We start from the raw sequence: 27,587 nt of genomic DNA, 5'->3' as shown, positions 1-27,587 counted from the left end.
CTCTTGTCTCTAGCTGCATATGTATCGAAAGATGGCCTAGTCGGCCATCAATGGAAAGAGAGGCCCATTGGACTTGCAAACTTTATATGCCCCAATATAGGGGAATGCCAGGGCCAAAAGAATGGAATGGGTGGGTAGGGAAGTGGGGGGCGCTATGGGGGACTTTTGGGATAGTATTGGAAATGTAATTGAGGAAAATATGTAATAAAAATATTAAAAAAAAAGAAAAATAAACATAAAAAAAAAAAAGAACTATGTTACTAACTCCCATCCCTGTTCAAGGAGGAATTATACTAGGAGGCGGACCTTAATGAAGTAGCTATCTCAGGGCTATAAACAAATAGTTAATAAATATGATAAGGGCCTGGAGAGATGGGTCAGTGTCTAAGAGCACTTGTGTGCAATCATGAGTAGAACATTCAGATCCCAGGCCCTACTTTGTGAGACAAATAAAACTTCAGCTTTGAGGAAGACAAAGCCTCGCTAAGAAATTGAAAGCCACAGATTCAGGGAGAGATCTCGTCTCCAAGGAATAGGTGAACAGGATTAGAGGAGGAAAGCTGAGGTCCTTTCCTGGCCTCTATACACATGCTCAGGCCATATACTCTCACAGATATATACAAACAATTCTTTTCAGAGTTTTTATTCACATATTTATGTATATGAGTGCTCTATCTGCATACAAGTTTACATGCCAGAAGATGGCATCAGATCCCATTATAGATCCCATTATAGACAGTAATGAGCCATCATGTAGTTGCTGGGAATTGAACTCAGGACCTCTGGAAGAACAGGCAGTGTTCCTAACTACAGAGCCACCTCTCCAGCTCATCAAGTAATTCCTAAAAACAAACAACATGGTGAGCATATATCAGTTTTGTCAGCTCGCAGTGTAAATTCAAAGCTACGCCAGCAGCCACCAGAATACTTGGTATCTAAGTCTTTGTAAACACCATTCTAGGGCTCCTTCAAGAAAGGGTTGATTAGCCATTCTGGAGCAAGAAATACACAAAATGAGTCAGGAGTATGGACTTAACCCAAAATAAAAGGGCCACATAAGCCAACCCAAAACAGCTACATGAGTGCCTTGTGCAAAGAAATAAAAATCACAGGATAAATTTAAAACAACACATAGTTGTGTGTGTGTGTGAGTGTAAGTCTACATTAATGAGTAACTATAAATAAAAGAGGAAAAATTTTCCTGATAATGAAATTCCCAAACTGTGTGTGGGAATGTACCTGGGTTACTCTGGTTACTCTTTTCCAGAGTTGAGACTTCATCCTATAGTCCTGTCCTCATAAATGTGGGCAGGGTTTAGGACTTGTCTTAAACATATGCAGAACCTACACACACACACACACACACACACACACACGAGGACAACATGTTCTTGTGGATATTATGAGTCAAATATCTCCATATGTAGCATTTTCCTTCTTATAATCATAGGTTAATTATATAAAAAACCCCAGACAATTTCAAATCTAGGTCCACTATACAAAAATATCTGACTATATGTCTCAAAACTGTAACATGTCAAACTCATGAAGAATAAGATGTAAAAAAAAGAGGAGTGTAGACCAAGGTGATTTGATGACTAAGGGCCACGTGTGGTGCAGTCCTTGCATTAACAAGATCTGAATAAAGTCTGGAGTTTTTTTGTCAGTAATTGTCTTAGTTAGGGTTTCTATTGCTTCAATAAAACACCAGGACCATAAAGCAAGTTGGGAAGGAAAAGTTTATTCAGCTTACATTTTCATGTTGATGTTCAAAGGAAGTCAGGACAGGAACTCAAGCAGGGCAAGAACAGGGGGAGGAAGGCAGGAACTGATACAGAAGCCATGGAGGGTGCTACTTACTGGCTTGGTTCTCATGGCTTGCTCTGGATGGTTTCTTATGAAACACAGGATTACCAGCCCTGGAATGTTACCATTCATCAAGGGCTGCGCTCTCCCTCACTGGTCACTAAGTGAGAAAAATGTCTTACAGCTGGATTGTATAGTTGTTTTCTCAACTGAGGCTCCTTTGGCTCTGATAACTTTGGTCTGATAATTTCATTTCAAGTTGATATAAAATCAGCCAGTATGGTAGTAAAGTATGAGTGTTGGGTTTCTAGTTTGTAAATGTATCACAGTAATGTAAGATTAGGGAACACTGGGTGAGGTAACATCAGAATTTTTCCCACCCCTTGGCACTTTTCTGTAAAACTAAAATAGTTTTTTTTCTTTCAAAAAGCAAATCTTGCTGGGCAGTGGTGGCGCACACCTTTAATCCCAGCACTTGGGAGGCAGAGTCAGGTGGATTTCTGAGTTCAAGGCCAGCCTGGTCTACAGAGTGAGTTCCAGGACAGCCAGGGCTACACAGAAAAACCCTGTCTCGAAAAACAAAACAAAACAAAACAAAACAAAACAAAACAAAACAAAAGCAAAGCTTAAAAGTTCAAAAGCATAGTGACTGCAGGTCTTTCATCGATTAGATCCTGGCTGATGTATTTCAAACTCTCTTTTTCCTTCACCAGGGTTTGGTACCAGGCACCATGTTGATAGGCTCTTTGTGTTATAGTATTGAATGAGATGGCACACAGCTTGGTCAGAATTCTTAGAAATGACTCCATTACTGGGAGAACAATAATTTGTGATAAAATTACTCAGGTTTAAGTCACTGCATCTTCATATAGATTGTCAAAAAGTTCAGGGCCACTCCAGGGCACTTGAGGGTAAAGCAAGGTGGGAAGTTGTAAAGAAAAAAATAAAATCAAAACAAAACAAAAAACAGGTTTTAAGCCATCTCCAACTGATAGGTGCTATCAGACACCCTTCTTCTTAAACACAGACAATCACATATGTGGTGGCAGGCAGCTGAGAGTCACCTGTGGGTCACACAGCTGGTGACCAGGGATCCTGAAGCAACTAATAGCTTAGCAGTAAATCCTACAAGTATCATTGGAATGGTCGCCCTGGTCTGTCGTCAGCAGCTTTTGTCTTTTCATCAGGCTTCAGACCAAGCACTCCTCCCTGAACTGCTCTCTCAGGCTTCTCTCTCCCAGCCTTGGTCACAGCCTGTCAGGCCCTTTTGCACTTAAAACATTATAACACTTGATCACACATATTAATTAACCTTGTTTTGATCTCCCTGCCTTTTGGTAGGCTTACTCGGGGTGTGGTTCAAGGCTTAAAAAACAAACAAACAAACCAACCAACCCAACAACAACAAAAAACCAAAAACAAAACAAAAAACCCAACCCACCAACTTTGTACTGTCATAATGGGCTCCCAACGAGCCGTTGCTGAGTAACTGAATTGAAGCTCTAGATGAAATCCAAAGCAGTAGCCAGGAGGAATTTAGGCCATCCAGGGCAAGAACACCAGCGCTCCAATGAGAGGGTAAGAGAGAAGGGAAGTAGCAACAGCTGCTGCCCACTTCCCACCTCAACTCTCCCACCCTCTTCCAGGTTGTTTTGGACAAGGCTGGCCTTTAACTCTGGCTCCTCCAGCCTCCAACTTCAAACTACTCGTTTTACATAGCAGGAGCCGCCACGCCCAGGTAGGAGCGGCCTCTTGAATTACTGATAGGCTTTCCCTCCATATTCACGTTTTATCGCACCCACACACACCACCGTGCTGTTTATAGCTAACTTGACACAGACTGATCGTATTTTCATGACTAGGTTATCTGAAATCTTCATTAAAAAGTACGCACACCAATTAGGGAGACTTTGAGGCGGGGGAACTGATGGCAGGATAAGTCTTCACTCCCTCTGAGCAGCGCCTTTCACTCCTCCAGAATATAGGTCCGGGATGTGAGGCCCGAAACAGATCGCCCTGGCAGACAAAGTCCCCACAGAGCGTGGGATGAGAAGGGCTTCGACATAGGCTAGGCTAGGCTAAGGACCCAGCTCCTTTCAGCGGGCACACACTTGAGACTTCACTCGGAATGTGGGTATTCCTACACCCAAAAGGGGCGAAGTTTACCAACAAAAATAACAGGGGCAGAAGCACCCAAGACAAAGCGCGGCACTCTAGAAAGCACACGCCCCTTACTGGCACCGCGCGTGCGCACAGAGACCGGGACAGGTAGCCGGCGTGGCCGGGGAGCAGACACGCCTTCCGCCGGCCTCTGCTGAGCCCGCCCCCGGGCCGCAGCGAGCCGCTCACTGGTCAGCCTGGGCCGGGCCAGGGGCGGGGATTGGCTGATTGGCATAAGGTCCTGGGACAGCCAATCTGGAAGGCTGAGCAGCTACGAAGGTGAGGGCTGCTGCGCAGCCGAGGTGAGTGGGGCCCGGGACAGAAAAGCGGTTGGCGGGGTGGGGAATGGCTACCACCCGGAGCGGAACGGTGGCGGGAGGCCGTGTTGTGGACAAGGGAGTGGACGGGGCGCGGCGCGGGAGGCCGGCGAGCGGGAGGGAGGCCGCGGAAGCCCGGAGCGGAGAGCAGCCCTCCGGCTCGCCCGCGCCTGGCCTGCTGAGCTCCGCGGGCCGCCGGCCTGGCTCCCATCCCCCGCAGTCGGCGTTGTGCCCTCGCTGGATCCGGGCTGAACGGGGCGGCCCACGGCGTTCAGCCTGTTCTACCTGGACCTACTTTTCTGTCATTTTCGGCTGGCAGCTCTGAACTTTCTAGGCGTGCGTAGTTTGCGTGTAGCCAGACTACAGAAACTTTGAGATCTGAAGTCAAACTTAACCAAACCTTTCTTTCCCCCTGATGGTTTGTTTTGTGAATGGTCTGATGTAACCTCTTCTGGCTTAAACCTGGTTTTGTGCTTGAGGATGGTCAATAGAAGTTCGGATCCTCCCCCCCTCCACCTCCCAACTACAGGATTTAAAGCTTGCTTCACCACATCCAGAAAAAAATAATTAAGGAGTATTTCATGATACTTGGGAATTTAGCGTTCACTTTTCTGTTTGGTTTGGTTTTGAGACAGAGTTATGTCTTCCTTATTCTAGGCTGGGGTGGAATGCACTATGTAGATTAGGTTGAGCTGCCTAAAACCTCCTGCCTCAGTCACCACACCCAATTCCAGTCACCTTTTCCTAGTGTATGTAGCTGTTTTACATTATAATGACTTAGTCAAGGAAGTTGTGACACTTACTGACTATCTTGTTACATGAAAGTAAGTTGTGTCCACATATATTGATCACATATTATACATACACAAAAATCATTTAAAAGTTAAAAATTATTTTTAAAAAGAAGGTAATAGAAATGGGTTTGCGATTATATAAAACCAAGTTTGACTATAAATGTGCAGTTAACTCTCTATCAATACCCTAATCTTTGAATTGAAATGCAAGTCTAGTAACTGAAGTGGAAACTTAAGGGTTCTTTAGAAACTCTGTTGAACGGTGTTTTGCTGGGCTAAACACCTGAAGGAACATGTAGCTGAAGTGGACATAGGCGAAAGGATGTTCTACTAAAGCAAGCACGTGAAAGGACATGGGATAAAGATTTATTTGCTAATGACATGCATGTATTGATCTTTGTAGTTGAGCTGCATTTGTCAGACTCTAGAGAGAGAAATGCTCCATAGTGGTGGTGTGTTGCAGTTTCTTGCTGCATCCACAGATGTAGGGCTGATTGGCAGAGTGATGTCAGCTGAGATGGACACACATGCTCAAGACCTGTAGAGGGCACGTGATGTTTGGAGGGTATAAATAGGATTTGATGGACAGTGGAGGAGGATGAGCTAGGCTTGCTTATAGAGCTGGGTATGCAATGTTTGTGGGTACCCTCTTGTGGCACACATCTATAACTCCAGCTCTAAGTGGCAGGAAGCTCTCTTCTGGTCTCTAACTGTACATCCTTTTTGTTGTTTTTAGCTTTTTTTTTTTTTTTTTAAGATTTTATTTATTATATGTCACACTTCAGACACTCCAGAAGAGGGCGCCAGATCTCGTTGCGGATGGTTGTGAGCCACCATGTGGTTGCTGGGATTTGAACTCTGGACCTTCAGAAGAGCAGTCGGGTGCTCTTACCCACTGAGCCATCTCACCAGCCCCTGTTTTTAGCTTTTAAGACAAGATCTATTGTATAGCCCTAGTTTTCATGGACCTTGCTGTGTAGAAAAGGCTTGCGTGGAATTCAGAGGGGTCTACCTTCCTCTCCCAAGTGCTGAGATTACTGGCGTGCTCAGTCAATATACTGTATATTGGCAAATACAAATATATTGGCTAAATAAAATAAGTCTTAACAAATAGCTAAGCTGGTCATGTAGCCAAACTAGCTAATAATTCCGTAGCTTATGGGATCTTCCTCAGACACCAAATACTAGGTGTGCAGCATCAACCTCAGCCTTCTAAGGCCATTCAAACAACAGGGTCTGGAGACATGGCTTAGCAGTTAAGAGCCCTTGTTGCTCTTTCTTGTGTAAGAGCTCATTTCTGTTCCTAGAACTGACATGATGGCTTACAACTGTCTATAATGCCAATTCCAGGGGATCCAGTGTCTTCTGGCTTCTGGGCAAGTATGTAGTATATATATATGTATATATATACATATATATATATGCAAGCAAAATAGTTATACATAAAAATTAAATAACAAACAAAAGAAAAAAGGTCACTCTGTTGAGGAAAAGATCAGCAAACTTGGAACATAAGCAGAGGAAGACTCATTCTCAAAAAACAGGAAACTTTCAGCTAATCAGTTGTTACTTTGATTATTCTTGATTTTACATCAGTGTTTGACACTGGAATGTGGATTGTCTTTTTTGATGCAAGGAGTTAGTATGTATTGTGTTCTAAAATAGGTTCTAATTTCTATTCTCATTTACTCTTGGTTCTCTCTCTAACTGCTTGCTATACCCCTTCCCATAAAAGTAGTTTGTTTCTTATATGTTAGAGTAGCCTAGTTAATTAGCCTGTATACCATCATCACAAAGTTTCCAGGAAAAAGTATGCTTAGCTCTACATATGTATCCATACATAAATGTTGGACAACCAATTTAAGGTTATCCCCGACTAGCTTACAGTAAATAAATGGGATTCAGACTACAGTTCTTTTATTTGGCTTTGACAATTACTGGGGCATGACCCCTAATCTACTCTTATAACTGCAGGCCTGCCGGCTACCTCCCCAGTGGTGGACCCCAGATACTTGCTGTTTCTCCTGGCCATGTGCTCATGGTGCCTCTCCCCTCATGGCTGCTTCTGTTTTCCCTTGTTCTTCCTCCTCCTCTTTTCTCTCCTACAGCCAGGTCGCTCTAAACCCACCTACCTCTAATCCCAATTTTATTTAACCAATCGTTATAAATCAAGGAACAAGGTTTGCACAACAAAAGCTTGTAAACCGGAGACCTCGTATAGAATGTAACATTGCAATACACAGCAACAGAGCAAACCTCAACAACCACATTGGAAACAATCTGCAGCCGATTTTAATGCTATTTCTATGATCCCTATAACCTTGTAAAAAGGGGGGCATGGTGCCCTGCACTTAAAATCTGAGTTCCTAGGAGATAGACAGGAGGATTCTGGGGGCTCACAGGCCACCTATCCTAGGTCGTTGATTAGCCCAGGCCTATGAGAAACCCTGCCTTAAATAACAGAGCTAGTGAGGGATGAGAATTATACTTATCTGTAGGCATGAGCATAAATAACTTAGAGTGTAGTTTATGCTGTAGGATTGTGCTGGCTTAATAAAATGGTTGTATGATTTCACCAGCCCTGGGTAGTTGGCTAGGTTTCTCATACCATTCAAGATTTCTCTTGTTGAGTAGATCTTGTGTCCAGTAAGAGAGCTATTGGTGACTGCTAAGGGAATCACTATTGTATCATAAGGTTAGCTTGCCACACTGGTCAGTGTTGTGGTTCATAGCTGGGTAAGGTGTTTGGTTGCTTCTCTCCTTAGGAAGCTAGTGTGGCATGTTTGGTGCCGGGAATGCTAGTCCTGAGGGAAGGAGGCTTTCAGGTCAGATCCAGCCAGGGAAGAGCACAATAATTGGTTATCTAAGACTAGACAGTCAGCCCTAAAACTATAGACATACAAGTAACATGCAGATTGAAACAGGTTTTGTTTTTTTCTGTGGTTTTTTTTTTTTTTTCTCAAGACAAGAATTCACTCTGTAGACCAGGCTGTCTTTGAACTCAGAGATCTGCTTGCCTCTGCCTCCTCAGTGCTGGGATTAAATGTGTGCCACCACTGCCTGGCTAGCAGGTTGTATTTATATATTTAGGTGTATATATATATATATTGTATTAGTCATGCAGGGTTCTCTAGAGGAACAGACTGATAGATAGTGCATATATGTGGGTTAATTGGAGTGGCTGTGATCCCATTAGTCCAACAATCAATATCTCCTTATAGAAGCATCAAGGAACTGTTCAGTCCATGAGACTAGATGTCTCCCAGCAGCCCCTAGAGAGGTGACAGTCTTTTGGTTTACATTGGAATTCCAAAGAACATCAATGAAGGAATGCAACAGCAACTGAACAGTAGGAGTGAGTGCAGACAGGCAAAAAGTTCTTTCTCTACCTTTATGTAGGCTGCCACTAGAAGGTGTGGCCTATTTAGGGTGTGTCTTAGTTAGGGTTTTACTGCTGTGAACAGACACCATGACCAAGGCACCTTTTATAAGGACAACATTTAATTGAGGCTGGCTTACAGGTTCAGAGGTTCAGTCCACTATCATCAAGGCAGGAACATGGCAGCATCCAGGCAGACATGGTATAGGAGGAGCTGAGAGTTCTACATCTTCATCTGAAGGCTGACTTCCAGGAAGCTAGGATGAGGGACTTAGGACACACTTACTCGAACAAGACCATAACTCCACTCATTGGGCCAAGCATATTCAAACCATGACAGGGTGGGTGTCCACCTCAAATGACCAACCAAGAAAATCCTTCACAGGTGTACCCAGCTGCCTGGGTTCTAGTTGATTCCAGTTATATTCAGGTTGACAAGATTAGCTATCATACATGAACACTTAAATTTACATACATGGACAAATATGTGTATGTATGTATCAATGCTATGGGGAAAAATCAAGCTGGATGGGAATTAGCCATCACATGAATTATAACATACATTGATAAGTCATACATATATAAATCTATCACAAAGCATACATTCATGTTATAGACATCCACGTTAAGAAAAGAAAGTTTGAGCCGGGCGTGGTGGCGCACGCCTTTAATCCCAGCACTCGGGAGGCAGAGGCAGGCGGATTTCTGAGTTCGAGGCCAGCCTGGTCTACAAAGTGAGCTCCAGGACAGCCAGAGCTATAAAGAGAAACCCTGTCTCGAAAAAACCAAAAAAAAAAAAAGTGTGTCTTTCTGACTCAAAATCTAGATCAAAAGTGGATCTTTTACCTTCAAAAAAAAAAAAAAAAAAGAAAGTTTGCATATCAGAAAACACCCAATTAATTACCCAGATTGAATCAAAGGTAGCCACTATAACTGCTTTCAGTGTTTCAGTGTTTTGGCTTCTTATTTATTTATTTATTTATTTATAAACGTTTCACAGAAATTTATTGCATCCAAAGTTGTCTTCTTTATATGGTTCTCTTGTTATCTGTAGGAAATGTACTGGTATCTTTTTTTATTATTCCTGATAGAGCGAATATGTTTCTCTATTTTTTTCTTAATGAATTTCATCAGAGCACTATATATATATATATTTTTTTTTTTACAATTAATAGACTCTTCAAAGAACCAACGTTTTCATTTATTATTTCCTTTTTTAAATTTTATATATATAAATGTTTTTATATATTGCCCAAGTTGGCCATGAACTCATAGTCCTCCTGCTTCTACCTCTGAGGTGCAGAAATTAAAGGAATTTACTTCTATGCTTGGCTAAACCAGCTCTTGACTTGGTTATCCTTCCTGTTCTTAATCGGCTTTGATGGTTTCAGAGTCAGCAGTTTTATTTTTCTGTTTTTTTTTTTTGTTTGTTTGTTTGTTTTTGAGACAGGGTTTCTCTGTGTAACCCTGGCTGTCCTGAAACTCACTCTGTAGACAAGGCTGGCCTTGAACTCAGAAATCCGCTTGCCTCTGCCTCCCAAGTGCTGGGATTAAAGGCGTGTGTTACCACTGCTTGGCAGTTTTCTTTTTTCTTTTTTTCCACCTAATTTACTTGTTCTAAGTGAGAGGAGAGTTTGTTTGAATATTACTTAACTCATAAAAGCAAAAGTCATATAGATATATATGTATACATATGTATATGTGTGTATATGTATTTATGTTTGTATGTATGTATTTGAGTGTAGGTCTCCCTGTCTAATCCAAGCTGGTCTTGAATTCTTTTTAAAACTTTTTTTATTACATGTTTCCCTTCCATGTGTGGGTCTTGGGAGTCCAGTGTGGGGCTTTAGGCATGACAACAGGCACCTTTACCCCTCAGCCATCTTGTTTCCATTTCCTTGAACTCTTGATTCCCCTGTCTCACCCTCCCACCCCCCACTCATTGGGATTAAACGTAGGCCAGTACATATGTTTTGATAGCCACTTAACAGTTGAGCAACTACTACACACTGTCCTAAAAGCTGAGCTATAGTATCTATCCAAATTGATTAAGTCTATCCAAATTGATTAAGTCAAATGAACAACAAAAACAATTTGGGCATGTGATTTTAATATGCTAATGTACAGAGAAATAAATGCACAGGAGGGTGTTTTTGTTTTGTGTGTGTGTGTGTGTGTGTGTGTGTGTGTTTTGTTTGTTTTTCAAGACTGGGTTTTTTAGTGTAGGCCTGGCTGTCTTGATGTGCTGGGACTAAAGGCAAGCACCATCACTGCCCAGCAGCACAGGAGGGTCTTAATTCTGGTTGATCAAGAAAGACTTCTTAGAAGAGGCATAGCTAAGCTGAAACAATACATTAGTATAGGAGATAGTTGGTAAGTAGAATATTGACTACAGGTTGGAAGATGAAGAGTATATTGAACCTTTGGAGTTACCTTAATGACTGTGTCAACATGTAGATTGTGAAGTATGTGGAGGATGACAAAGAACTGACCAGATCAAAAAAATTAGGGTAACAGTCATGGGAGAAGGGAATACCTGTCTATTTATGATTTTGAAGGTTTCTAAGAATAAGGTTTCTGGTGAAGACAACTTGATTATAGAAAATAAAAGAAAAACAATGGGATAACTGGTAATAGAGATGTGACTTTATCAAGTAAGAACATATGGACAACAGATTTGGGAGGAAAGTTTTCAAGCTCAGTTTAGATTTTGTCTTAAATGCAGGTGGGAGAAAGAGAAACTAGGACGTAGTGATAGAGGTAATAAGGGTGAAGAGAGGATCTTTGCGATGCAGGGTGTTGTAAGAAGTGACAGGGTAGAGGAGACTGACCATTTGTTTGGAATGAGGGACAGGAGAGACCAAGGGTATAGTAAATGCTGCACAAATACAAATAATTATGTGGCAGGGCACTGTGAGATTTTTACTCAGCTGATGGTATCAGTGTGTTGCTTTATTTACTGAGAAATGGAGGAGGAAGATGGATTCAAGAGATAGTCCGTTTTCTGCTGTTTTAGCAGAACATCCAGGAAAGATTTATGTGGCTGTTTTGGAGAAAGAAGTGCAGCACCTTGGCACCTGCTCCTGGGACAGTCATGCTGGGGAAAGGAAAAGCGAGAGAGGGAAGCTGGGGAGATGGCATGCATACAAGATGTTGAACTGGTTCTCCTAGTCAGAAGCTAACTGCACTAACACACCCTCTTCGCCCACCTGACAGCACCTTCAGATCACCTCTTGTTTTGTTTTGCTTTGTTTTGTTTGAGACTGGGTCTTGGTGTGTAGCCTACACTATTTATAAACTCAGTAGGGCCAATTGTGGCATTGAACTCAAGGCGGTCTTTCTGTCCAGCCTAGAATTATTACTATTTGGGGATTAGGTTTCTTTCAGAAGCCCCATTGTTGTGGGGAGCCAGGCCTAGTGGATCACAGTTGTTTAAGTTCGTAAATACTTGTTTTATGTGCGTGAGTGCCTGTATGTACACCACATTCATGCAGTACCTTCGGAGGCCAAAAAAGCCTCAGTCCTCTGTGGAACTGGAGTTATAGGTAGGGTTCTTAGAGCTGCCATGTAGGTACTGAGAACTGAACTCAAGAACTTGAGTCCTTTGCAAGAGCAGCAAGGACTCTTGTAATTCTATTGTTTAGGAAGTAGAGGGAAGTCAAAGCCATCTTTGCTAGCATAATGAGAATGAGGCCAAACTGGGCTACAAGACACCTTGTATTAGAAAGGCTTGAATCAAGCAAAACAAAATACAAAAATATTGGAGGGCATAGTCAAACTGTAGCAGAGAGCATAGGTAAATTTGAAACAGCTGGTCTGGAGAGTGTAGAGGGGGCAGTTAGAAGGATACATACAATTGTGTAAAATAAAAAGCTTATTAAATTCTTGGAAGTTGGGTTTATAAAATTCTAAAGGTTCAAAGAAGAAATAACTGAAATTAGTAGGACATCTGTTAGTCCCGTGCCCCTTGGATGCCTTTGGTAGAAGGATGAGGGTGAAGACTGGTTAGAAGATTGCTGAGTACGCCAGGGATGCAGCTACATGGTAGAGGATCATCTTGTGTTGTGAAACCTTTCATACTGTGAGGAGAAAAGAACTATGTCTAGGGCTGGAGAGATGGCTCAGAGAGCACTGACTGCTCTTCCACAGGTCCTGAGTTCAATTCCCAGCAACCACATGATGGCTCACAACCATCTGTAATAAGACCTGAGACCCTCTTCTGGTGTGTCTGAAGATAGCTACAGTGTACTTACATAAATAAAATAAATAAACTAAAAAAAAAAAAAAAGAAAACTAGTTTAAAAAAAAAAAAGAACTATGTGTAGATAGAAGGTGACAGGATTATGTGAGTGAAAGCTAGCCTGGGTACATTTACCCTTCTGCTGCGGTTTTAGATTTCTTCCTGATGACACTAAGGACTGACTCTGGGGTTTTGTGACTATCACAGCCCTCAGTGCTGACGGTAGCTCTGAATCCCTGATCTATCAAGCTTCATCTTGTAAGAACTGGGCTGTTATGGGAGTTCACCACCAGATCCAAGCTTTGTGTGTTTTTGTTGTTTTCAATTTGAGATTATTTCTTGCTATGTACTCCTGGCTGGCCTGGAGCTCAATCTCTAGAACAGGCTGGCCTCATACTTGAAGAGATGGAGATCTGTCTCTGCCTAAATTTTGGTTTTAAGTGAGAAAGTAAACATACTTTCAAACGTCGACTAAATAGTAAAGACTATAGAAGGAAGAAAATTGCCTCTGTCCACTCTTGTCAGCTTTAATAGTTTGATATATATCTTTCTGTATATAAGAAAAATAAAAAGTTGAGAAATTTCATAAAAATGAGATGATAATATTTAGAGAGTGTTGTTTGTAATAATGTAAATGGACCTTCAAGTCAGTATATAAACTATATACACGTAATATTTTGTAATAGTTTGTGGTCTCGGGATAACCTTTAAAAGCACTACAGAGTATGTACAGAGTATATACAGCAAAAAAAAAAAAAAAAAAAAAAATCCTGTTTTGTAACTTGTTCTGAGGCTGTATTTTAGCTGGGTGTGGTGTAGTTTTGCCCTTTTTTCTGAGGCAGGGTCTCATGTAGCCCAGGCTGGCCACAGAGTGACTATGACGCCTTTAATCCCAGCACTTGGGAGGCTGAGGCAGGTGGATCTCTTGAGTTGGGAGGCCAGCCTGGTTTTGTAGAGAGTCAATGAAGCCTGCTCTAGCAGGCTCAAGCTTGGTAAACATGGTGATAGGTTTTGCCCTTTCCCCCTTTCCTTCTCCTTTGTCAAAAGCTGTTAGATTACGTTGCTAAAGCAGTAGACCCAAGGTCTGGTCCCTCTTGGCCACTGACTCATTCTTGAGACAAAACACCAAGGCTAACCTGCCCACGTCTCATGTAGTACAGGCTGACCTTAGACTCACTGTGCTGCCAAGGGAAACCTTGAACTGATCTTCTGCCCTCCTCTGTATTTAGGGATGACAAGCATGTGCCTTTTGCTTGTCTTACCTGTTTATGTCTTTCTGAGAATGGCAGCATCTGTGAGAAAGTTAGAATCGTTCAAGTATTGAACGTCATCATTGATGCTGTGCAGAATTACTTTTAGGGAATGGCTTGGAGTAGAAACAGTGAAGGTCACAGCTGAATAGCAGCAGTGACTTACATGTCCTAAGTGATCAAGAGTGTGGAGCAGCTGGTGAGGTAGCAGAAGAGAATCACAAGTTCAGAGCCAGAGTTGGAGAGAGCTCAGCTGGGAGGTGCCCTTGCTGCTTTTCAGAGGCCTGACTTCAGTTTCCTGCACCCATGGTAGGAGGCTAAAAAACTCCTATACAAATATAGCTCCAGAGAGTTTGGTGCCATCTTCAGGCCTTCTTCAGGCTCCCACATGCATCTGGAAGACTTGTATACAAAGCATAAAAAATAAAAAAGCCAAGGGGTCATTCCTTTGCTTCATTATCTGTTTGAGGACTTTTTAAAAGGGGGAATATATATATATATATGAGATGAGTACACTGTAGCTGTCTTCAAACACACCTGAAGAGGGCATCAGATCCCATTACAGATGATTGTGAGCCACCATGTGGTTGCTGGGAATTGAACTCTGGACCTCCAGGAAGAGCAGACAGTGCTCCTAACCTGCTGAGCCATCTCTCCAGCCCAAGGGCTTTGTTTTGTTTTAAGGGAGAAATTGGCGGGAACAACATTGACACATTTAAAGTAATAGTGAGCTGAACTGGTTTAGAGAAGTCTGTAGAAACAGCAGTATTGCAGTGGCTTGCCAATTTTCCATTAAACAGTGAGCATGGCCTAGGAAAACGCCATGGTGAGTAATTGAGTGTGTGGAGTTGGGATATTCCCTGGAGCACAGTGGCAGTCATTATGTCACCTATACTGCCCATTTTGACTTGGCATGACATTTTCAGTCTCTATAGTTGAATGAATCAGTATTTCATAAAATTCTTTATATCCCAGTATAACCTATTGGTTCTGATTTTCTTGAGAATCCTGACCAATGTAGTATTAAGAATAAAGAAATCTGGCTGGGTTTGGTGGCACATACCTATAAACTGAACTCAAGATGCAGAGGCAGGCAGGATCAGAAATACAAAGTCACTTAAGTCTATGCAGTGAGTTAAGCTAGCTTGGATTACAATATACCCTGTCTGAAAACAAATGCAAGCAATAAAAACAACAACAACAACAACAACAACAACAACACATAACAAGAAAACCCAGGGCTAGGGAGGTAGGTCAGTTGATAAACACAGGGACCTGAATTTAATCCCCAGAACCCAACTGAAAAACTGAGTGTGGATAATGAATGCTTGTTATCTGAGCACCCTGAGGAGGGATAGGCAGATAGATCCCTGGGGCTTGCTAGCCAGCTCAGCTAAGTTCCAGGCCAAGGGCTGACCTTGTATTGAAAGAAACGTGTGTATTAAGGGGATAGATAACATTTAGGGGTTGGCTCCTGAAACTGTCCTGTGACACCCCATAAGTAGGTGGTCACATATATACGTAAATAGGGTTTTCTATTTGTTATAATTAACGCTTAGAAGCAATCGAGATGTCTTTCTTAGATGAATAAATAATAAATCATGATACTTGTAGAGAATAGAATATTCACCACAAAAAATTTAGCTTTTAACCCTGAGAAGATTTGTGTGGACGAAGCTTAAGTGTCACACAGGGTGAAAGAAGCCAGGCAGAAAACCTGCATATTGTAGGATTCCTGAGACTGTGAGACAAACCTGTAAGGAAAAGGATTAAATTAGCTGGGGTTGGGGAGTAGGGAATGGGGGAGTTGGGGGCTTGGGAGAGGTAGAGGGTAGGAGGTAAGGGGACAGATTTATGAGTTAAAGGCCAGCCTGGCCTACAGAGTGAGTTCCAGGACAGAACAGCTAGGGCTACACAGGGAAGAAACATTATCTTGAAAAACCGGAGGGGGGAAAAGATATGTGCCAATTTGTACTGAGAGACGGTATCTTGCTGTGTAGTTTAAGCGGCAAGCTCTTAGTTCTTCCTGTGCCTCAGAAGTGTTAGCATTTACAGGAGTGACTTTGTACATAACTTTATGAAGTTAATCATTTTTTTAAAAAATGGTGGTAGGATTCTGTTACTTGTCTTATTTGCTGACAGTATATTCTTATGTAGGCCTTGGTTGCCACATAAACTGATCCCTCTGCCTCAGCCTCCTCAGTGCTACCACACTCATGAATGTTTTGTTTTGTTTTCATGACAAGATTTCTTGTAGTTTAGAGTGGTTTTGAACAACTGACTGTCCAAATGCTGGGATTGCATGTGAGATTCACCACAACTGACTGCTTTATATATTAAAAAAAAAATCACTCATCTCTCCTTTGAGAGTTTTTGGTTTTTGTTTTGTTTTGTTTTTTCGGTTTTTTGAGACAGGGTTTCTCTGTGTAGCCTGGGCTGTCCTGGAATTCTGTAGACCAGGCTGGCCTCGAACTCAGAAATCTGCCTGCCTCAGCCTCCCAAGTGCTGGGATTAAAGACATGAGCCACCATTGCCCTGCTGTTTTGACAGTTTGAGTCTTTGATTTGAGATTCCTATTGAGTTAAGAAGATTTGTTCATATAACCTGCATTGATATACTACTACAATGATACTACAATGCATCTGATCTAAGCTCTAGTCACGGACATTTTTATAAAGTAATGAAGACATGTATGTTCTGGTTAGTGTTGGACATGCTGCATGATTTCACATTACAACATATGCTTGTATCATGGCTATGTTGTTATTGTTTATTCATTTTTATTTTATTTTAGACATAGTCTCTTTGTAGCCCTGGCCATTCTGGAGCTATGTGGACAAGGCTGCCTGAAACTCATAAGAGTTTGCCTGCCTGTGACTTCTGAGTGCTGGGGTGATAGGTGTGTGCTGCTTTATAAACAAGCTGAGAATGTGTAGTTTGTTCTAATTTGCACTCCAAGTTTTAAGGTATTTTAAACTTACTTGTGAGACATGTAAACATAGAGATTCTAAATAAAAATGATCTCATCTTAGTGCCCAGTTGTGAATTGTTTATTTGCATTGACATTTTCAGTGTGCTCTATGGACCATGTGCTGCTATGGATGCCTGAAGTTCTTGACCTGCAGGTTGGGAAGACGCAGCCATCTCCATGCTGGGCTGGATTAAGTGCCTGATGAGGATGTGGTTTCAGCGAGTTGGGGTCAGCATGCAGTCGGTGAGTCTCAGCAGCCCATCCTAAACTCCACAAATGCAGATGGCTGGGGCGTTTCTGAGGAAATGATAGAGCTTTTAACAACATTGCAGTGTATTGTTTGTATGCTCTGGTTTGATTCCTGTTTAAATCACAAGTGGGTCTGTTCCCAGTACAGCAAGACAGTGACTTCTTAGGTTATGTTTAAAACTTAAAACTGTAGTTAGATGATCTGAAGAACAGTGTATTCCTTAGTGAAGAAAAGCTTCACTAGAGAGAGAAATCACTGTTCACAATTTGTAACTTTGAGTGTTTTAAAATTAATATTAAATATTATAAATAAATGTTAAAACATTTTCTAAAATGTAACAATAGTTACAGAGAAAATTTAGCCTATTATATAATTCTATGCCATAGGTTTTTACTTACTTTTTATTTTTTGTTTTTTTGAGACAGTATTTCTCTGTAACCCTGAATGTCCTGGAACTCTCTCCATAGACCAGGCTATCCTCGAACTCTGAGATCCACCTGTCTCTGCCTCTCAAGTGCTGACATTAAAGGTGTGTGCCTCCACCACCTGGTGTTTTTATTTTATTTTGAAGATTATGATTTTATTAATTTTAAAAATATATTCAAGATCCCAGTATATCGCAGGCTGTCTTGTAAGTCAATGTATAGGCCAGGCTGGTTTCAAACTCAAGATATTTTCATTCCTAGACTAGGAACAGGAATACTTGCCAGTATAGTTAACCGTGGACTACATGGCTAGGGGCATCAAGGGGATAAAAAAGGGACAGACACACATACAGTGAAACTGGGATCAGGTGGTTACCATGCATTGTGTGTTTTCTCAAGGACTTGAGAAAATTCTGAAAATGAACTTGATAATATGCTTAAAGTGTCCTAGAAGCCCAAACTCTTCTCTTTACCTTTTTTTATCTGCGTCCCCATTTGTAAAAAACAGACAGCTTTTTAAAACATTCACTGTGCATGTGTCTGGCTGTAGACTGTTGTGTGTTTGTGTATTCATTTGCTACATTGGACATTGGACCTAGGGCCTGCTACATGCTAGGCATGGCTCAACCTTTGACCTACATCTCCATCTCCCAGCTCCTTTTTAAAAAACATGTTGTGCATGTGTATGATGTGTATGTGGATGAATACTACGGCACATGTTAGAGGTTAAAGGGTAACTTAGTGGGTCTGGTCTCTCCTTCTGTTTTTTTTTTTGTTTTTTGTTTTTGTGGGTTTCAGGGGTCAAACTCAAGTCGACAATCTTGGGCAAGCCATTGTTGAGTCACTGCACCAGCACTCCCCATCCCTTTAAAACAAACAAACAAACAAACAAACAAACAAACAAAAAACCGGTGTTACAAAATACTGTCTCACAAAGTTGCTCAGTCCGGTTTTGAACATGCAGCTCCCGAGTAATGGGGGTTCCAGGCGGTTTACCTGTGTGTTTTACAGTAGACATTAGCAGTGCTGTAACATTGATTAAACATGCTGTGCACGGGCTTTTACATTCAGAGCACCCCTCACCGAGGAGAAAGTGAGCTCCCTAGCTCGGCGGCGGCCTTGTCTGGTTACCTGAGGCAGAGAGCAGGCCTGCGTCGACGGCCCTGCCTCTTCCTAGAGTATTTTGGTACTTCTAAAAGAAAGGGAAGAAACCCTTATGAATACCTTACCTCACTTGATACTCATAGACTCATGAAATAAGAGTGCCTTTTATAATGAGAAAGTAGGAGTGTAAGGGATATGATTTGTTTATAGATAATAAATTGGCAGATCCTGCTTTTAAAGCCAAGGCTTCATGCTGCTGTAGGCTCTGCTGTATCTGTCTTCTCACTGCCTTCCACCTCGATTCCTTTTTTTCTTTAAACAATGCCTCACTCTATATAAGTCCCGATGTCTTGGATCTATGTAGACCAGACTAGCCTACAGTTTACGGAGATCTTGGATCTATGTAGACCAGACTAGCCTACAGTTTACGGAGATCTTGGATCTATGTAGACCAGACTAGCCTACAGTTTACGGAGATCTTGGATCTATGTAGACCAGACTAGCCTACAGTTTACGGAGATCTTGGATCTATGTAGACCAGACTAGCCTACAGTTTACGGAGATCTTGGATCTATGTAGACCAGACTAGCCTACAGTTTACGGAGATCTTGGATCTATGTAGACCAGACTAGCCTACAGTTTACGGAGATCTTGGAACTATGTAGACCAGACTAGCCTACAGTTTACGGAGATCTTGGATCTATGTAGACCAGACTAGCCTACAGTTTACGGAGATCTTGGAACTATGTAGACCAGACTAGCCTACAGTTTACGGAGATCTTGGATCTATGTAGACCAGACTAGCCTACAGTTTACGGAGATCTTGGATCTATGTAGACCAGACTAGCCTACAGTTTACGGAGATCTTGGATCTATGTAGACCAGACTAGCCTACAGTTTACGGAGATCTTGGATCTATGTAGACCAGACTAGCCTACAGTTTACGGAGATCTTGGATCTATGTAGACCAGACTAGCCTACAGTTTACGGAGATCTTGGATCTATGTAGACCAGACTAGCCTACAGTTTACGGAGATCTTGGATCTATGTAGACCAGACTAGCCTACAGTTTACGGAGATCTTGGATCTATGTAGACCAGACTAGCCTACAGTTTACGGAGATCTTGGAACTATGTAGACCAGACTAGCCTACAGTTTACGGAGATCTTGGATCTATGTAGACCAGACTAGCCTACAGTTTACGGAGATCTTGGAACTATGTAGACCAGACTAGCCTACAGTTTACGGAGATCTTGGATCTATGTAGACCAGACTAGCCTACAGTTTACGGAGATCTTGGATCTATGTAGACCAGACTAGCCTACAGTTTACGGAGATCTTGGATCTGTGTAGACCAGACTAGCCTACAGTTTACGGAGATCTTGGATCTATGTAGACCAGACTAGCCTACAGTTTACGGAGATCTTGGATCTATGTAGACCAGACTAGCCTACAGTTTACGGAGATCTTGGATCTATGTAGACCAGACTAGCCTACAGTTTACGGAGATCTTGGATCTATGTAGACCAGACTAGCCTACAGTTTACGGAGATCTTGGAACTATGTAGACCAGACTAGCCTACAGTTTACGGAGATCTTGGATCTATGTAGACCAGACTAGCCTACAGTTTACGGAGATCTTGGATCTGTGTAGACCAGACTAGCCTACAGTTTACGGAGATCTTGGATCTATGTAGACCAGACTAGCCTACAGTTTACGGAGATCTTGGATCTATGTAGACCAGACTAGCCTACAGTTTACGGAGATCTTGGATCTGTGTAGACCAGACTAGCCTACAGTTTACGGAGATCTTGGATCTGTGTAGACCAGACTAGCCTACAGTTTACGGAGATCTACCTCTTGACTGGGATTAAGAGGTGTGTGCCATAGTGCCTGGCTCAACTTTTTTTTTTTTTTTTTTTTGGTAATATTTTGTGTGTATGGATTTTTTCCCTGAATATATGTGTCTGTATATGTATCACTTTGTGCTTGGTGCCAAGGAGACCAGAAGAGGGAACCAGATCCCTTGGAACTGGAGTTAGAGACCATTGTTTGTGGGGCTGCATGGGAGGGATGGGAATTAAACCTAGGTCCCCTGGAAGAATAGCTAGTACTGTTAACTGCTGAACCATCTTTCTACTTACTCCCTCAACAAGTACACTTAACTTAGAGGAAAAGACACACCCAGTCGGCTCTCTTCGTCCATAGGGTGGTCTCTGGTATTGAACTCAGGTCACAGACTGAGCCATCTCACCAGCCACACTTGCAACATTTGTTTGTACTTAAAACATCTTTATGATGTTTGAATTCTTTCTCTATCCTATATGTTTATCCTTAAGGAAAAATTTCAAAATTTATGTTTATCATTAGACTTTTTTGGAGACAGTCTTATATGTAGCCCACACTGGACATGAACTCAAGATTCCCCCGTCTCAGTTTCCAGAGTGACGGTGTTAGAACATGACTGCAACTGGTCCCAGCAATTTATATTTGAAAAGTTACAGGCAATATGGGAATTGTATTAGCAATCTATTCATACACCTCAAATATTCCTATGTTACCAGTTTGTGCTTTGGAGGAAGCGTATAAACGAGAGAAATTACTCTTTGGTTAGGGATTCTACTATTGTATTTGGTGTGTGTATCTGGGTGGTTGCATACCAGCATGTTTTTAAATTTTTCTTGGCTCCTTTGGAATTAGGAATTTGTATTTGTTCACTCTCCTTAAAACCTCTGATTAATGGTTTGTATTTTACCATCTCCCCCAATGTTACATGCACATGTTAATTTACAAATAATTTCAGGGATATGAAACTTTATCATGTAGATTGAAGAAAATATTAGAATGAAGCTTATTGTTTGACTATTTTTTTTCAAATAATATAGTTTCTAGTGGGTTCCTATATTGAGCAGGGACAGATGACAGCTTCACACGTCAACACTTCTACAATAGCATTTCACAACACGAAAGAGAACAAATTGCTTTTCTCTTGTCTTTCCTTGCTGTCATCACTTTCAAACCCTGTTACTAAATGTTGTAGACTGTCATTCCTAAACACAGGCATGCACAAATACACAGACATTGTTGATTATTTATAAGCAGTTTTTGTAGATAAAGCAATGTATTCACTTCTTTCAGAAGGGAATTGTCTTATTAATTAGATCAAATGTTTTAGTAATGACAGTTTTCTTTCTGCCTACCCTTTCATCCGAGAAAAATTGGATGGCAGTTTCTCTTTAGAGAGTCTGCCCTTCTCTAGACTAGTATACTGGGAAGCACAGTTCAGCCATAAGTCAGGGTCGGAGGCACACTCAGGTCACGCAGCCTCCCAGGGCACAGACGGTGACTTTTCAGTACCATCTGTTCACTGTTTCTTCTGAGCCATTTACAATTTCTTCCCACTGTGAGTGCTGTATTTAAAAGGGGGTGGTGGTGGGGAGACAGAATCAAGTATCCGGACCTCACATTAGACTTCCTGGAAGCTAGCTGTTGTTTCCTCTTATTCCTTACCATTTAATGGAGGCTGTGACGCTTCTTTTTAAATAGTCCAGTCGTTATTACATGGTCCCTTGCTTTGTATTCTTGGTTTCATACTAAGTACTGGGCAGTTAGTTCACAGGGATCTGAAGAGCAACATTATGTTAGTTTACTGTGTATGTTTAAAAATGTAATGACACAAAGAAAGCAGTCGGTTCTAACTTTGTAGGCAAGGCCTAAACAGTTTACTTATTCCTTATAATTAGAAGCTGAATCACTGGCCACTTCCCTCCCTGAAGGCACCTGGCCTTTTTTCCTGCTGATGTTAACAGATGGGAAGACTAGTGAGGGTCGCTGGAAGCCGGCAGAAGCATTGGCCCTGATCTGGGCTGGTCCTTTTCGAGGTTTTCTTTATGATCTTTCTTCCTCCTTGGGCAGGACTTTGTTTCCTAGAGAGGTGGAGGTTCACTGCAGACTAGGTAATTGGTACACATAGCATTCCGAGTTTCCTACATCACAGTAGAGCTTTGGCTTGTGACTAAATGGGAGATTGGAAAAGAAATGACCGAGTGCTGTAGTTACGATTGCCGTATGGGTTTTATTTTAAAGATCAAGACCTTATATTAAAATGTATAAGGTAAAAAGCTTAAAGATTGTGTTCTATAATGACTTTCCCATATTCTTTCTTGGCTGGTGATTCTTTTTTGTTGCTCTGAACTGTGAGAACCACTTTTCCGTTGGAAGTTCCCCCTCGTCCTCATGTAATGAGGACTGCTGATCGTCCTCTGTATCATTGTTGGTGCTATTCATGTTTTCTGTAAACTAGGGTAACTTTGCCTTATAAATTCTTTGTATAACTTCATTCACTTTTTAATATTTAATCTGTCTTCTGTTCCAACTTTCCAAAATTGTGCTGTCAGTTTATTTACTTACAAAGATTTTTTTTTTCTTTGTAAGAAGAAAACAACAACAAAGGGTTTTGTTGGCTGTCATAGAATTTTCTGGAATTCTTCCAGATAAAGTCAGTAAAACCAGGACCATAGATGATAGAAAAACTTTTAAAAGGTTGAGGTGGCCTGAGGTGGGGGTGGGTACCATATGTACCCCCACAAACTTCCCTCTGACTACATATATAATAGTATTCTAAATTGGATTTAGTTACTAAATTTGAGAATTAAAGCTATTTCTATGAGTGTTTCATATACTGTATGCTTTGAGAATGGTATATGGTCTAGTTTTGGTAAGTGTTATATCTACCACAAGAAATGGGAACTAACTGTTGGTCATAAAGTTTCCATTAGGTTAATTAGTATTCATAATTACATTAATACAGTAGCATAATTTCATTCTTTAAGTTAGAATTTGGCTGACCTTAAGCAGGGAACTATGTCCATTTTTATCTGATTGGTGTTTATTTAGTACTAAGAGATAATTAAATATGAAAATTTGAATTACGATTTTTTTCTTTTAAAACTGTTCTTTATCTCTCTGGCTAGGCTTTCAGATGTAGTACTCAACATGGGTAGAGTTTTCTGGGTTAGAAGGGTAAGATTCCAGCTGAAATCTCCAGTAACTTAACTTTTATGGCTGGAGTTATGTCGTGAGCTTTTAGAAATCGTCTAGTGCACTGTGTATGATCTCACTGGGGGTGGCGGGGAGTCTCAGTGTGGCAGCTACTAATACACATAGCAGTTTATAAGATTTAAAGACAAGGCCCTTTAAGCAGGACAAGTAGGACTGGATTTATCTCACAAAAGCAGGAGAAGTCACCTTTGTGTAGTAAAAAATAATATTCATGACACAAAACCACTCCTCAAGCTTCATATAGATTTTGGATTTAATTTGAAAAATTACCATAGCCAAAGTGGCTCATATTTCCAAATTCTTACGTTTTTAAAATTCTAAAACTGAAAATATAGTAGAATAGGTACAGAGCATTTCTTGTGTAGAATTGTAAGAAAATATTTGTATTCCCCAAACAGTATTATTTAAATACTAGAGGATATTGGTGCTGCCGAGATGGCTTGCTGCACAAGGTGGGCAACCTGAGCTTGATCCCCAGAACTCAGGGAATATGGCAGAAGAAAATAGACTTCACAGAGGTGTTCTTTGACCTTTATATATAAGCCAGCATGTGTGTATGTGTGTGTGTGTTTGTGTGTGTGTATGCACACACACATGTACATACACACACACACACACACACAAAATAAAAATATGCTAGATACTAGTCTAAATTTTTACATAATATCTTATATGAAGGTTTTTCACTGTAATACCAACCGACTGTCTGTCTGTCCATCCTTTCATTTCTGAATTGAGAAATACTAGCTTATTTACTAGAATATTTAGATCATTACAAAACTGTGATTACTGTGTTAGCATTCACTTAGTAGGCTCATGTATTTTATTAACAATTTAAGAAATTTGTAATCGTTTGGTTTTTCCCTGTTTCCTTAGGTACTATGGTCTGGAAAACCATATGGTTCATCTCGAAGTATCGTAAGGAAAATTGGTACCAACTTATCTCTGATTCAGTGTCCAAGAGTTCAATTTCAGGTATTGGGTTTTTTGTTTTTCATATTTAAACGGTAATATGTGCCTTAGAAATGTGACTAGGCATGGCGTTTTTAGAAATACTGAATTGTTTTTGAGGCTTTCTCCTATTAATAACACTGAAATAGAGCAGATTAGCAGGCAAGCAAGGTCTTTCTAATTTTAATTGCTCTGAAGTGATTATTCCAGATCCTCAACATTGATCCTCCCTGAAAACGCCTAGAGCAAGCTTGGGAAGCCTAGGATGAGACAGTGGTTAATTCCCAGGTGACCTTGAACCTGCTTGGCCTTTGGATTGTTATTTAATATGCCTCGTTTAGCTCTTCTGATCCTAAAGAAGCCCTTTTTTTGTTATTGCTTTGGTTTTGTGGTGGTTAGGGTTGACCTGAGGTTCTTATGTATACTAGGCAAATATTCTAACATTTAGCTGTACCTTTTGTACTTAAAAAATGTTTCTTGGGGAGAGCAAGATGCAAAGCATGAGGACTTTGATCCCTGGGACCCACATGGTGAAAGGAGAAAAGTGGCTTTTTTAGTTGTCCTCCAATTTGCCCACTCAAGTGACATGGGCGCGCACACACACACACACACACACACACACACACACAGAGTAAATAAGTAATTAAATAATTGTGAAGAGAAAGTAAGCATTTCCTTCCGGCAGTAATCCTGCCAGTTCATCACTGAGAAGGAAGGGCTAGGGAAAGAACTTTGAAGGTTTTGTTGTTAGGGTTTTCTTAGTTGTTTGAAATGAAAACAGGAAGAGCTGGGAATCTACACACTGTATCCCAGCACCTTAGAGTCTGAGGCAGGATCCGGACTTTCAAGCTAGCTCAGGCTACATAATGAATGATACATTGTTTCCATAACTAAAAAGGAAATAAACACCCTGCAATGCAAGTGGGCATTTTTATGTCTTAAATTGAAGAGCATATACATACAGGTGATCACAGATACTAACATAATTTACAATAGCTTGGATAGGAGTTGATGGCAGGGTGGTTAGTACAGTGAATTCTACCTTGTGCAACTCATAGGCCTGTGGGTAACTCAATCTTGACAATTCTTTGTGGTAATTTTGTACCAGACTGCTTTCTTGAATTTTCAGGGTGGTTTTTGGAATTGGAATAGTTATATGGCAATGCAAGTAATGAGTTTATGTTTCTACTACAGGAACCCACACATCTGGTAGCAAAATGCCCACTTAAAATGGCCCATTTTTCCTTAACAAATAAACTTGAGGTTTATGCTTTTTGCTAGGTGCTGGTATTTTCCTAGAGAGATTGTAAAGAAGCAAATATGTTAATGAGCACAGGGTTAGGGTTAGGGTTACCATCAGAAATGTCTGGGGGAAGATGTATATGGAGCATACGCAGATTTTCAGTGTGTAAGTAATCTAGAGATGACTGGGTGAAGCATATGGTGGGTGTGGACATGTTATATGTAAATGCATAAGCCAGTTTAGAGCAAGTGACCCAAGCTTGATGTGTTTTTTGGTATTTATATGGCTATTAAGCCTTTTGTTGAAGTCCATTTTCTCAGGGTAGTTTATCAGAATATTATAAATTAGTCAAGAGTGTTGTGGTAAGATTCTAATATATTACTGAGTTTTGGGTTACTGGTTTTTAATTTCTTAAAGACTTAAAACTATAGTGCTTACTCTCCATTTTTTGTGTTTTCACTCTAATCTTTTCTGCTAACAGTAGCTTTAACAGGGCAGGACCTTCCTACAAATTAACAGTAAGTCCTTTGTTTTCAGACATCATGTCTCAGCCGTGCATGCTCATGGTCATCCGTGCATGCCCATGGCAGTGAAGTCTTCATCATGCTTGAAGAACTTGGCCTCGCTACCCTGCCAGCATGCACTTCACCTTGACTTGTACTTTGAGTTGTCTTGGAGTCTGCCTTTCCCATTCCTGGCTTACATCACTCAGGGCATGCTCTTTTCAAGTCGTAGATGAATCGGCCTTTTAAAAAGTTCCTTTGGGTTCCATTTTCCTTTGTCTCTTAACTGAATTAGGCTTAAGTAGGGGAAGAGCTTGTGTGGTAGAGACAGATCTTGACAGCTGTGTTGCCATTTCTTCTCTGGTCTTATGTCATGTATTCGTATACATGGTATAGTTTTGGAGCATAATTAATATTTAGGTAAGACTGTAAACTAACACCCAGAAGGTATTATATTTTTAGTTTTCTGCTTCTACACTTTTATTTTGCTCTGCTTTTTGAGACAGGGTTTCTCTGTGTAACAGCCCTGGCTATCTTGGAACTCATTCTGCAGACTCGGCTGCTCATATGCTGGGATTAAAGGAGTGTACAACCACCATCACCTAGCAAAAGACTTACATATTTTTATTATATGTGTGTGGGTGTTTTGCCTGCTCTGTGTACCACAGAGGCTAGGCTAGGCATCCAGTCCCCTGGAAGCAGAGCTAGAGGGATGGTTATGAACTACCATGAGAATGCTGGGAACGGAAACCATGTCCTGGGGAGAACATCCAGTGCTCTTTACCTCTGAGCTGTAGCTCCAGCCACTTTTGTACTTGAAAATTCTATTTATTTGTTTGTGTGCACACACCGTGCATGTTCCCTAGAAAACGTGTGGAGGTCAGAGGACAACGTTCAGGAGTCCTTTCCACAATACGAGTGAATCCCAGGGTTTAAACTGAGATGTAAAATTAAAAACAGTGTTTGATCCGTAATTATTGTCATTTATAAAATCTGGAAAATTAAGTGTGGACAGTCCCCCACCCCCACCCCATTCTCTGAAACAAGGTCTGACTGTATAGCCAAGACTGGACTTGAGGCCTCCTGATCTCCTACTGCTGGGTTGCAGTGTCAGAACAGGCATGTACCACCA

The 27,587-nt window shown here is 41.1% G+C and overlaps 1 protein-coding gene across 3 annotated transcripts in view; it reads left to right on the top strand.

Moving 5' to 3' along the window:
• Nucleotides 1-3,312: 3,312 nt before the first annotated feature.
• The window catches only part of Mtfr1 (mitochondrial fission regulator 1), a 35,487-nt gene continuing 11,212 nt past the window's right edge, over nucleotides 3,313-27,587 (top strand). The window contains exons 1-3 of one of the 3 annotated variants that reach the window (XM_021158652.3): nucleotides 3,313-3,384; nucleotides 17,019-17,160; nucleotides 24,635-24,733. In XM_021158652.3, coding sequence (XP_021014311.1) covers nucleotides 17,095-17,160; nucleotides 24,635-24,733 — 165 coding nt within the window. In that variant the 5' untranslated portion in view covers nucleotides 3,313-3,384; nucleotides 17,019-17,094. Of the gene's footprint in view, nucleotides 3,385-3,421; nucleotides 3,545-4,174; nucleotides 4,269-17,018; nucleotides 17,161-24,634; nucleotides 24,734-27,587 lie in introns of those variants that run through there. The other 2 variants (XM_021158653.3, XM_021158651.2) reach the window with 2 other exon arrangements.

The sequence above is a fragment of the Mus caroli genome, unplaced genomic scaffold (genome assembly GCF_978045245.1).
Source record: "Mus caroli unplaced genomic scaffold, Mus_caroli_1 scaffold_3, whole genome shotgun sequence".
Lineage (NCBI taxonomy): Eukaryota > Metazoa > Chordata > Mammalia > Rodentia > Muridae > Mus > Mus caroli.
The sequence above is the reverse complement of the archived record's forward strand: the minus strand, read 5'-3'. Positions and strand labels throughout refer to the sequence as shown.